Below are 11,686 nucleotides of genomic sequence, written 5' to 3'. Positions count from 1 at the left end.
CAATCTTAAAATTCAATGCACTATCTATGATCTTGTTGATCAATGAGCATTTCACAACAAGAGTACTCTTCTTTTGAAAATACTATGAATTACTATCTGGAATGGTCAAAATACTTACTTCTCCCAAATTATGCTTGGGAGGATATAAATGGAATCCTCGATAAGTTTGGCACTTGTACTAAGGAAGATATTCTCTTGGAAATCAAAATTAATCGGATTAAATACAGTAACATTGTTCCTTGTCTTTTCCTGCTTGATCTGATCGAACACATGGCATTTGTATATCATGATAAGGAAATAGTAATACACGGGGAAAAATAAATTTGTTTTGTATATTTTTTGGCAAAACTAAAAAAACAATGATTAGAAGACTTGCAAGACCAATTGTACGAAAGGATATTATTGAAAAGAAGCCTAAGAAAGACCAAAAATCACCCGATGCAATAGAAACATTGCGAAGCAGTTACAACGAAATCATCAGCAAGATGAAAGATATCGACCGTAAGATAGCAGACTTGCATCTCCAGAATGAAGCAAAGGACCTCATAAACAAGAAAGCACAGCTTCACATCAAATACTTCACAATGGTTTCAGAATTAAATTGTAATGAAGACAAGGAAATAACAATCCAACGATTCCAACAAATCCCAATCGTGTAACTGATTTTTCATTTTTCATTTTCATCTGATCTTTTTAATCAATGAGACGAGTCAAAAGAGCAGGAATCATAAAGCCAAAGGAAGTCTTAAGTGCAGACTCCGTTGTCGACGTTGCAGAGGAAATCGAGTACTACAAGCAGAACATGAATGACGACCTCGCACAGAAGAAGATCTGCTATTCTCGAAAAGAGAAAATGGGAAAATTTGATGACGACGAGATCGAAACACAGATCGAAAAAGATGGAATCCTGACATTTCACTTTGAGTGCAGGGGAGTCCAATACGGATTTATTGTCCCGGAATTATGCATCTTTGCAGAAGACAAAAGAAACGGGACAAAAACATATTCCACAACTGGGAACGTACACTTCTTTGTGATCACAAGCAAACAGAATGAGAAAACAGCTACTGTTTATGAGATGAATCCCGGAACAACAAGTGACTGGCATCCAATCCTGTCCTTTGTAACAGTTTCCGAACGAAACATGGCTTTCAGAAAAATGACGCTTTGTAATGGGTTTTTTGAAACAAACTTCGATACGGTTTCATTTACAAGAAGCTCATTATTCAATGTAGATGCAAATTGTCCACTTGACTTAAAGGACGAAAAGGTTGAATTGACAAAGACTATTTACTCCCAAACAATGATCAATGTCAATAGTATTTGTCAATGGATAACTGTTGAATATCCAATACAACCAATTTTAGAGAATGGGACTCAAACGACTTACGACATGGATAAGTTCTCTTTGGGTGAGACAATTTTGATAACAAGTTTTTGCAACATGGGATTATTACAAGATGGGATTGTCGTATCATCCAAAACAAGGGGAAAGCCAATTGAAGTGAAATATCCATGTACTGTAGTTTTTGAGCCAGAGAAAGCTATTTATGCATGTGATGACATCTTTGTTGAGATCAAAGGATCTAAAGTCCACTTTTCAATGAATCAGTTCAACATCATGAAAACTGAAGACCTTATTACGATTTAAGTGAATCAAATTCGTTTAGGTTAAGAATCAATTGAAATAATATCCCTCTTCTATTGTTGAAATATCATCTGCAGATCGTAACAAGTGGTCTGAAACCTGTTTTTCAATCAATTTCCGTTTTAATGAAACGTAGTTTTCAATCATCTTTGTTATGATGAGCATGAAATCGACGATATCAAAGATTTCTTTCTTCTCGTTACATCCAATACACAGTGCTAACAATTTGTGAACATAATGTGAAAATTGTATTATATCAAACGGATTCACATCCTTTCGTTTGTAGAATAATACAAGTATGTCGCACATTTCCTTTGTAGCATTAATGAACATGATTTCCGTGTGGTCAAGAACACACCGATTTCCTCCGATTTCTCCAATGTATTTCCGTTTTAGACAAAGAACTTTATCCACAATTTTGTCGACATCAGACATCATCGGGTATTCTTCTTTAGACATAAAAGAAAGATAATTGAGTTGAACAATAATAATAATAAGAAATTATCCTTTTAAACAGATTTCTAATTGCACCTGAACTGCAAAACAACAAAGAATGGAATGGAACAATCAATTGAAGTCTGTTGAAATTATACTATACATATTCCATCCGACCGATTTACTGAATTCACTAATCACACCAATGATTTCTTTCAATTTGTGTGCAAGTTCTATGTTTTCTTCCAGTTTGAACGATTTTTCACTTTTCATACGATCTTGTTCTGCAACGTCTCTTATTTCATTGTACTGTTTAAAGAGCTTACTCAGGATTTCGTCGTAATACATGTACTCCAATGCATCCGGTTTATTATCGCACCTCACAATTATTGTATCTCCTTCTTCGTAATCGTCAAGTGGTGATTTCCCATTGCTCCCTTTGTTGATGCTCATGATGCGACTGATTTTCGAGATTGTGGGATCGTTTAAGTTGCTACTTTCACTTCTTTCAACCTTGAAAATATAGTACTTTATACTTCATGAATTGTTTGCTGTTCCATTTTGGATGCGCCTATAAATATCCCGATTGGTATTTGTCCGTGAAAAGTGTCCACAAGAAGTGTTAGGTTTGTGCCGTGGGGATACTACTGAAAAATGTACTATATCGAGTATTTTGTTATTCGTTTTGTTGTTTGTTTTTTGAAAAATGAAGGGATTGATACAGGAAATTCAAGAAGTGGGTGTTGTTTGGGAACAAATCCCATTTTGTTAAGTGTATATTACCCAACAATTATTCATTTTTTTAAATTGCCCCATTTTTGAAAGTGAATACCATTTTAAATAACATTTTGAATAAATGAAATTACCAATCAAATTTGGTTTTATTAATAAGTGGTATTGGGAATTAAACCATCAATATGTCTTACAATAAATAACAAGCAAATGCCGTGGAATGTTTCGGGGAAAAAACCTAATATTACAAGAAATAAAAAAAATCCAATAACGTCTCATAAGGGAATTTGAAGGAAATTTGGGTTCAAATCCCTAAATTGTACCAGAAAAAAAATGTTAGGGAAATGATGGTATTTGCCATATCTTATCTTGAACATTTTCAATGATTCAAGTACTGTATATTTTCAATGATTCAAGTACTATTTAAATACTATTTTCAATGTTTTTAATATCATTTTTATAGTAGTTAATTATATTTTTATATATTCTAGTATTTTTGTTCTTACTACTGATTTACTATCAAAACAATATAACACAGTATACAAAATCATTTGTTTATTTCGATTTTCATGGAGGATTATATCGGGGTTGTAACGAAATTATAGAGGAAAGAGATAGTTACCTAATGATAGGAAAGAATCCCGATATCTAGAGCAAAAACAAAGCAAAATCCTTATGAGACACTGTGAGACGTGCGACGATTTACCTAATGATAGGAAAGAATCCCGATTGGATAGTGGAAGTAACAAGCAAAATCTTTGTGAGACAAAATACATTCTACATACCAACACTGAACTATATCATCCGAAATATAGTATATTCAACCATTGATCTAGATTTATTCTCGTTTTACCATTTATGTACCATACAAAAATTAAAAAGTATAGTTTTGTGTTGAACTTGTTTTTTAAAACGAATCCCATTTAATATAATATTTTGTAATATTTGAACGAATCGAATGGCCAATCAGATGAGCGACTATTTATAAATGGCAATGGGTTTCAACTGTCAATCTATCCTATAACAAATAACAAGTAAATGCCGTGGTATATAACGGGAAAATATCCTCGTATTAAGAGAAATACACACTGTCTCATAATGTCTCACAAGGGAAACCATATTAAAGATAAGAGAAAATCCCGATATTTTATAGGCATTTTAAATTTTAGGGAAAAAAGGTATTTGCCAGATGTAAACTATAACATTTTGTCGCCAATGGAATTGTTATTATTGATTTGATTGCACAATGAGGCAGATTTCGGGAAAACAGTAAAGAAATCCTTATGAGACACTGTGAGACATGGTGTGTTTTCCCTAATGTTAGGACAGTTTCCCAATTATGAGTACCTTTTAATTGTAATATACACTATGTGACAAATTGTATGTATTTAGCCATTGGGGAAAGATATAGATTATTATAATAGATCAATTAACTAATGTTTTAGCAAAATCAAATCCAGTTTCTTATCCAATAGAATCATTCAAATACTTTAGTTTCTTTACTAATAACTACTATAGTTGCATAAAGTTGAGGAATACAATCATCACAATAGAGTTATCTTTCTAAGATCAACCAATCAGATGCATTCCTTTTAGTTGCGAATATTCTACATTAACTACAAGTATAGCTTATTTACTATAAACTACTAGAATGATTCTAATCTCTTACACTTTTTCATCAAAAAATAACCAATCAAACACTACGCTCATTCAAAACAACCAATCAAACACTTGATAAAAAATTAAACTCATTCTCAAATGCTATAAGTATGATTCAATTAATTAACGTGTACTAGAATCACTCCATTTTGAAAATCATCACACTGGCGTCGATCTCGGGCATTTCGCAGTTCAAGTACTACTTATTCCGATCTCGTATCTCAATTGCCAATGAGCAGCAGAGGAGAAAGGGGAAACAACAGTGAAAGGGGAACAAGAAAAAATGTTGATGTATCACAAGTAAAGAATGATAAAGTTGGTATAAAGCAGAGGTTAAAAAGAAATGTTGTTGTGGGGTTTCTTAATTTTAACAGAATTCCCGATGCAAATTACATTACTGCTTTGATTAAAAGTATTTATTTCCCAAGAAGCATACCAGAAAACATGGCTTGGTATATAACAGACCACGACGACCACCTTGAGGCCGGTGTCAAAGTTGAAGATTTTTATGATATTGGAAACAGAACATTCAAGATAAGTCGGATCAACGTGCTGTTCATCGTGTATTGGAAGAAAATACACGGGATTCCAAAGATTAATAGTGGTACATTCAGGGGGATTGCATACAAGGTAGATTTATTTGAAGAGATCAAGGATATTGAAGAGATATTGATCAATCGGGCAATATACATGAGTAATTTTGTTTCTGGGACGGGAGCACTTGGATTTGTTGCAAACTTCTTTACTGAAGAGAGAATCCGAACTAATGTGTTAATTGACCGTGCTTCAAAAGAAAAGACGCTCAAGAAGGCTAGAGAACTTGTGCAGATGAATATTGGACCCGTTAAATGTGTTGAAATGATGGGAATTGTAGAGTCGCTGATGCCAAAGAGAGGTCCCTTTCCGGAATATGATAGAATTAGAAAAGCATCAAAGATGAGTCTAAAAAACTGCGAATTTGTAAATGTCTTCAAACAGTGGATACGTGAAAGCTACGGACAGGTAAGAGAGCGTGGTAACAATCTTATTTTAATTGGAGACAGCCAGATAGGGAAGAGTGTAATGCTGAAATACCTTAAGTTGCCAGAGCTGAGTCGGAATTTCGAAGAGGTGGTTGATATGCAGAAAGCAGACGCAAATTTCACGTATTATCGCCGTGAATCAAAATATCTACTAAGGGTGTTTGATGACCTCACACTTGGGTCGATGAAAGCAGAAGCTGTGAAAAACTTGATGGGGTGTGACTCATTTGAACTTCGTGTTCTAAGAGACACAAAGACGATATATCCGTGCCCATTGGTTCTGATCTTCAATCCCAATGCATTCAAGAATTTTGTGTACGATTTTGGGGATTTGGCATGGCTTGAAAAGAACTGCATGGTATACCCACAAGTAGATTTTGAAAAACTCAGAAACCCATCAACTTATGATGTACCATCTTATAAAGAATTATTGTACGAAAATGTCAATGGTAATGAATTGATGGACGAAGATTATCTCTTTACCAGTGCTCTTGGTTGCACTTCAGAAGAATTGGAGCAATCCATGCAAAGTAACCCGGGGTTTCCATGTTATTACAACGTTCAGAAATGTTTTTCCGAAAGAAAAAAACAGGTTGTCACTCAAGTTCCTATTCCAATTAGGCCAGTCCAACAGATGGAGGAAGTCCACCAGAGCAACGAGATGGAGGTTGAAGTGCCACCACAAGAAGACATGGGGTTCATCCAAACAGGATACTCCCAGCAATACATCTAATCGAATCCTTTTTACTTGTTTACTTTCTTTCTTTGGAAATATACTCCCGCAAAAGAACTTAAAAAATAGATAACAATGAGTATCAAAGGTGTAAACGAGAATTCCATTCTTGATGTGAACATTGGAACATACTCGACTCACCTGCAGTACGAACATATCTTGAAGGAACTGTTTTCGGAATACATCTTGATCTACAAAACACTCTGTCAAAGCATTTCAGATCAAGATTACATCGAGCAGAAGATAAAACTTGCAAAGAAGATCCGTGAGATTGTAGACACAATCAACGATTTCAGAAGAGACCCATCATGGGAGATCCAGAAGAAACTCGATGGTGGAATTTACGTGAATTGAATCTTTCTTATCTTTAAATTGTATATGGATAGGGAAAAAAGAGAAATAACATTGTCCCCTTTTGGGACCCGCGGCTTTGAAAACAATAAAGACATCGATTCGATTCTAATGGAAAAGACTCCACAACAGTTGGTATGTGCTCGACAAGGAGCAGGCGGTAATAGCATGAAATATCTCGAAGGGTTTCGCGCAATAGAGATTGCAAACGCCGTGTTTGGGTATGACGGGTGGTCCGATGAGGTAAAACAATTCATCCCACAGAATACAGGGTGTGTACTGTCAATTGTCCGTATCACTTTGAAGAATGGATGCTACCACGAAGATATTGGATTTGGTTCTTCTGCACTTAAGAACAACCCACTTGAGATAGCAGCTAAGGAATCCGTGACTGACGCACGAAAAAGAGCACTTCGATTGTTTGGCAATTTACTAGGAAATTCATTATATGATGTGAATTATACAAGAAACATCTCACCAAATAGTACAAACAAAAGAATTATCATACAACCAGTCAATTACACGGAAATCGTTTCCGAAGTTGAAAATTCAAAAAAGGTAATCGAAGAAAAGATTAATCAAAGTTTCAAGTAATAATTCTGTTAAAGAGATCATGAATTTATATATTCGTTGATCAAGTCTTCGCTGTCGTATTTTGGACATTCTTCTTCCACGTTTACATCTGCTACATTTCTATCCTTAGGTTCAGCAGTTATCTCTTCCATGTTTAAGACTTCTTTCAAAACCTCTTTAACGTCAGCGCTTTCTTTAACGACATTAGGATTACTATCAAATTTCTCCGTGTCTTTTATAATAATCGGATGATTACTATCCATTGAATTGATTACGTCCATAATTTCTGGGTCTATAATCTCCATTTTTTGACATGAAACATTTCTTGGTGTTGGAACCGCAATCTTTCTTCTGTTAGTTTCAAAAACTATACGTTTATGTGGGAAATCATCAAACGATTGATCAATACTATTCCTCTCCGAATCAGTCATTAATTTCAATTTCGACTCTAACTTGGGAATGAACAATCGATGTTGTGATACCCTTTTCACTTCTTTTGTCCCATTCTTTTTATCATTTAAGACACTCATGCATGCGTTGTACAGTGCCTCTCTATTTGAGAAATCAAAATCCTCGGAGCTACATTCGCTATTGATCCTGTACGTACCTCTCCCCTTCTTTACAATTTCCATTCCGCTGATATTAGTTAGGTGAAATGAAAGCGTACACATGAGAAATCTTGTCGAATCTCTTTCGAACATGTAGAAAACTACGTCTCTAATACTGTACTCTCTGTACTCTTTTCCAAAGAACATGGTTACTATTTCGTCAAAAACAGACATTTGCTTTTCAAGTTCTGCACGTGACCTATTTTCCCCCTCGATGCTAAAACTTGCCATTCATAAGCATAATCTCCATGGGCGATACAACTGAAATTACAGATAACTTGGCGGTATTTATAGACGGCGGAGTATACTATCAGGCATGCATCCAAATGATTCGAAAACAACGAGAAATGTTATCGTTTGTGGATCGCTTCTCATTCACAATCGTAAAGCTTTCCGAACTAAGGTCGCTGCGGTTGAAAAATGTAAAGAACCTGTTCATTTATTATCTTGGTCATACAATACGTAAAGGAGACACGTATTATATGATTTACAAGGAATTCACCATCAACGAGGAAGAGTTTGCACGCGTTGTGAATGGGTTTGATGCGGAACGGAAGGTGATCTACCTTTTTAATTTTTTACAAAAAAATAATATTAAAATAGTATTAAATAAAAATTAATATATAATAAAATAAAATTGTATTATAATAATCATTTACATTTTAACTCAAAATTAAAATTTTAAAAACAGGATTAATATAATATAATATATATTATAATAATTACATTAAAGTTTTAGTTCTGAATATTGAATGCGACAAACAATAATATACAAAGAAAAATAATATGAGAATTAAAATAACATATTTAAAAATTTAATTTTCACAGTATCTATGAACGCTATTAATTTTATAATAATTAAAGGTTGTATGATATTAAAGTTTACAACATCAAATAAATCTGAAAGAGAAAAATAAAAATCAAAAATTTAATCATAGATATGTGTAAGTCTAATTTAATGTGAAAGTAACGTTATAATTTTTATGTTATAAACTAGTAGTAAAAATAGAAATATTATTTTATCAAATATATAAGGCGTTGAATATAACCAATATTATGAAAATAATTTAACCATAAGATTATATTTTACAAATGAAAACATATCATCATCTGAAAAAACATTATTTAAATTTTATACATTTATATTATAAATACTAATAAAAAATAACCACTAGTAATGGTAACATTAAATTTTTATATAATTAAAGTAATATTCAAAAATTCATCTCAAAAATTAAAAATAAGTTGTTTATTTAATTTTTCATGTTTATTCATAGGGTTTTATTTCGAGTTAAAAAAATAATTATTCATAGTATTAAAAAATACATAAAATTGTATCAATATATTAACACTAAAAAGAAAAAAAAAATTAGCATACATCATGGTTAATAATAAAGTGTATAAAAGATTATTCCACCCGGGTTTGAACCGGGGACCCTCAGTACGTAAAACTGATGTGATAACCAACTACACCACGAAACCTTCTTAATAATAATACTTATGTTTTGTTTGAACTTGCTTTTTACTTTTTGAAAATAACCTTATATTTTATTATATTATTAAATTCTTTTTAATTTAATTAGTCAATGTATAACAAATTCGTTTTTTTATTATTGTTAACAAATATATATTTACAACTCGGAATAAATTGTATAATTTATAATATAAATATGAAAATAAAATAATACAATAAAGTATTATAAATAATGAGTTCTGTATAAAATCTGAATTTATATAACGACAACAATTAATCGTTTAAAAAAATAATTTCATGGAATGATATTTTTAGAATAAAACTTTATCCATAAATTAATGCAGATCTTTAAATTATTAATAAAGCAAAAAATTCATCTTCGAGAAATATTATAATATATATTTTTGTACATGTTTATTATAATTTTGATGTTAAATGTAAATATGATATTGATTATATATATATTTAATTAATACCTTTATTAATTCATATTTTATACAATTAAATTACTTATATATTCAGATAACTAAGTTATACGTTTTTATTAAAATTCACAAGACCATTGTTGCACATACACAATAATATGATTTAAAAAACAGAATAATTTAATTGTGCTAATCGGTTCTTACATAGACCCAATAAACATTATTATTTGTTCAAATTGTTCTTATATAATTAATAAAAATAAATATATAAATATACCTGTTGTCAATATATCAATATTAAACACGAAATATTTTAATGAGAATAGTTATGTAGTAATATATAATGTCGGTTGTTATTATTAAAAATATTTGCATAAAACGATCTGTAAATTTTATAACAAAGCCTTTATAATATTTTCATATGTTTTATCGTTTAAAATCAAAATAAAATATCCATGTATTTAATATATACTAGGTTTTATTTTTTAAGCGTGAACTATTAATAATAATAAAAAATATATCAAGTTTGTTAAAAAAATAAATATAAATAAAAAAACAAAAAAATATATTAATATATTTAATATATAGTTAGGTTATTAAAAAATATATAAGACATCTATTAATTGTCCATTGTGGTGTAGTTGGTAACATGCAAGCCTTTCACGTTTGCGCCCCGGGTTCGATTCCCGGCGATGGAATTTTTTGTTTTATTATAGTCTTGATGTTTATAAAAATGTAGTTGAATAGTGTAGTCTAATAAGTTTTTACTTTCGGTAGGTTCATATCAAGTAGGATACACCCGTTCCCATCTGAACACGGAAGTAAAGATGCTTAGAGCCTGTTTAGTACCATTATGTTCACACAGATGGGAACGTCAGGTAATCTACCTTTTTATTTTTTGTAAAATTACAAATATTTATATTTTTTATATAATAGAAGTACACATAAAAAGGACAAAAAGACGAGCTTGGCAGGGATCGAACCTGCAATCCCCAGATTCGTAGTCTGATGCGTTTCCATTGCGCCACAAGCCCAATTGAACATTACTTGTTCATTTAGTTATTATGCCAGTCGGTTTATTTTTAAGATCTTTAGTTTTTATTTGTTTTGTACTAAATGAAATAAAAAGTTATATTAATTAAACTAAAAAATTATCATCTAAAAAAATAATAAGGTATAATAAATAAGAAATATATTATTAAAATTTACAATTTGTAAATTAATAGGGTTTCTATACATTTTATAACATGTATTAATTTAAAATATTAAAAATATAAAGTTAGAAAATATTGTAACATTAAAATAATCAATATAATAGAAGTCTCCAATAGTATAGCTGGTTAGTATCTTCGCCTGTCACGTGAAAGACCGGGGTTCGAATCCCCGTTGGAGAGTTCCTTTTATTTTTTTACTTATGACAATAAAATTTAGAATAATTATATATTTTATAGATATAGTTAAATATTAATAATAAATAACTTTATTAAAAACCGGTATTAATGATTACTAAATTTTTTAAAATATTTAAGTTTTATGATATTATTAATTTGTAGAATCTTAAAGGCATAAAATAAAAGTAATATGTATCCATTGTGGTGTAGTTGGTAACATGCAAGCCTCTCACGTTTGCGCCCCGGGTTCAATTCCCGGCGATGGAACTTTTTGTTTTATTATAGTCTTGATGTTTATAAAAATAACAAAAATAGTATTATAATTAAAGCTATCACCTAAAATCATTGAAATATTATATATGTGAAAGCGGGGTGGCGCAGTGGTAGCGCGGCAGGCTCATAACTTGCAGGTCGGTTGATCGAAACTTCCCTCCGCTGTTTTTATATTTTATACTTTTAAGTCATTTGTTGAGCGTTTTATATTTTTTGTAATAAAAAACACATTATGAGAATGTAAAGAAGAATAATATGAATTAAAAAGTGGTTCCGCCCGGGATTGAACCGGGGACCCTCAGTACGTAAAACTGATGTGATAACCAACTACACCACGAAACCTTCTTAATAATAATACTTAT

The 11,686-nt window shown here is 31.4% G+C and overlaps 6 protein-coding genes across 6 annotated transcripts; 3 read left to right on the top strand and 3 right to left on the bottom strand.

Moving 5' to 3' along the window:
• Positions 1-700: 700 nt before the first annotated feature.
• On the top strand, positions 701-1,651 carry EIN_326000 (hypothetical protein; the record flags this gene model as incomplete). Its single annotated transcript, XM_004254272.1, has 1 exon — positions 701-1,651. The coding sequence occupies one exon, from the start codon at positions 701-703 to the stop codon at positions 1,649-1,651; it is 951 nt and encodes a 316-aa protein (XP_004254320.1).
• A 27-nt stretch (positions 1,652-1,678) lies between these two features.
• EIN_325990 (hypothetical protein) lies at positions 1,679-2,107 on the bottom strand (the record flags this gene model as incomplete). The annotated part of the gene is made up of 1 exon (XM_004254271.1): positions 1,679-2,107. The coding sequence occupies one exon, from the start codon at positions 2,105-2,107 to the stop codon at positions 1,679-1,681; it is 429 nt and encodes a 142-aa protein (XP_004254319.1).
• Positions 2,108-2,215: 108 nt separating this feature from the next.
• Positions 2,216-2,536, bottom strand: EIN_325980 (hypothetical protein; the record flags this gene model as incomplete). Its single annotated transcript, XM_004254270.1, has 1 exon — positions 2,216-2,536. One exon carries the CDS (start codon positions 2,534-2,536, stop codon positions 2,216-2,218), a length of 321 nt encoding a protein of 106 aa, XP_004254318.1.
• A 2,382-nt stretch (positions 2,537-4,918) lies between these two features.
• Positions 4,919-6,229, top strand: EIN_325970 (hypothetical protein; the record flags this gene model as incomplete). The annotated part of the gene is made up of 1 exon (XM_004254269.1): positions 4,919-6,229. The coding sequence occupies one exon, from the start codon at positions 4,919-4,921 to the stop codon at positions 6,227-6,229; it is 1,311 nt and encodes a 436-aa protein (XP_004254317.1).
• A 378-nt stretch (positions 6,230-6,607) lies between these two features.
• Positions 6,608-7,174, top strand: EIN_325960 (DNA repair and recombination protein rad52, putative; the record flags this gene model as incomplete). Its single annotated transcript, XM_004254268.1, has 1 exon — positions 6,608-7,174. The coding sequence occupies one exon, from the start codon at positions 6,608-6,610 to the stop codon at positions 7,172-7,174; it is 567 nt and encodes a 188-aa protein (XP_004254316.1).
• Positions 7,175-7,191: 17 nt separating this feature from the next.
• On the bottom strand, positions 7,192-7,935 carry EIN_325950 (hypothetical protein; the record flags this gene model as incomplete). Its single annotated transcript, XM_004254267.1, has 1 exon — positions 7,192-7,935. The coding sequence occupies one exon, from the start codon at positions 7,933-7,935 to the stop codon at positions 7,192-7,194; it is 744 nt and encodes a 247-aa protein (XP_004254315.1).
• Positions 7,936-11,686: the final 3,751 nt, after the last annotated feature.

Source organism: Entamoeba invadens (assembly GCF_000330505.1).
Source record: "Entamoeba invadens IP1 unplaced genomic scaffold scaff_1105074724541, whole genome shotgun sequence".
NCBI classification, from domain to species: domain Eukaryota; phylum Evosea; order Mastigamoebida; family Endamoebidae; genus Entamoeba; species Entamoeba invadens.
This window is presented reverse-complemented; position numbering and strand designations above follow the sequence as displayed.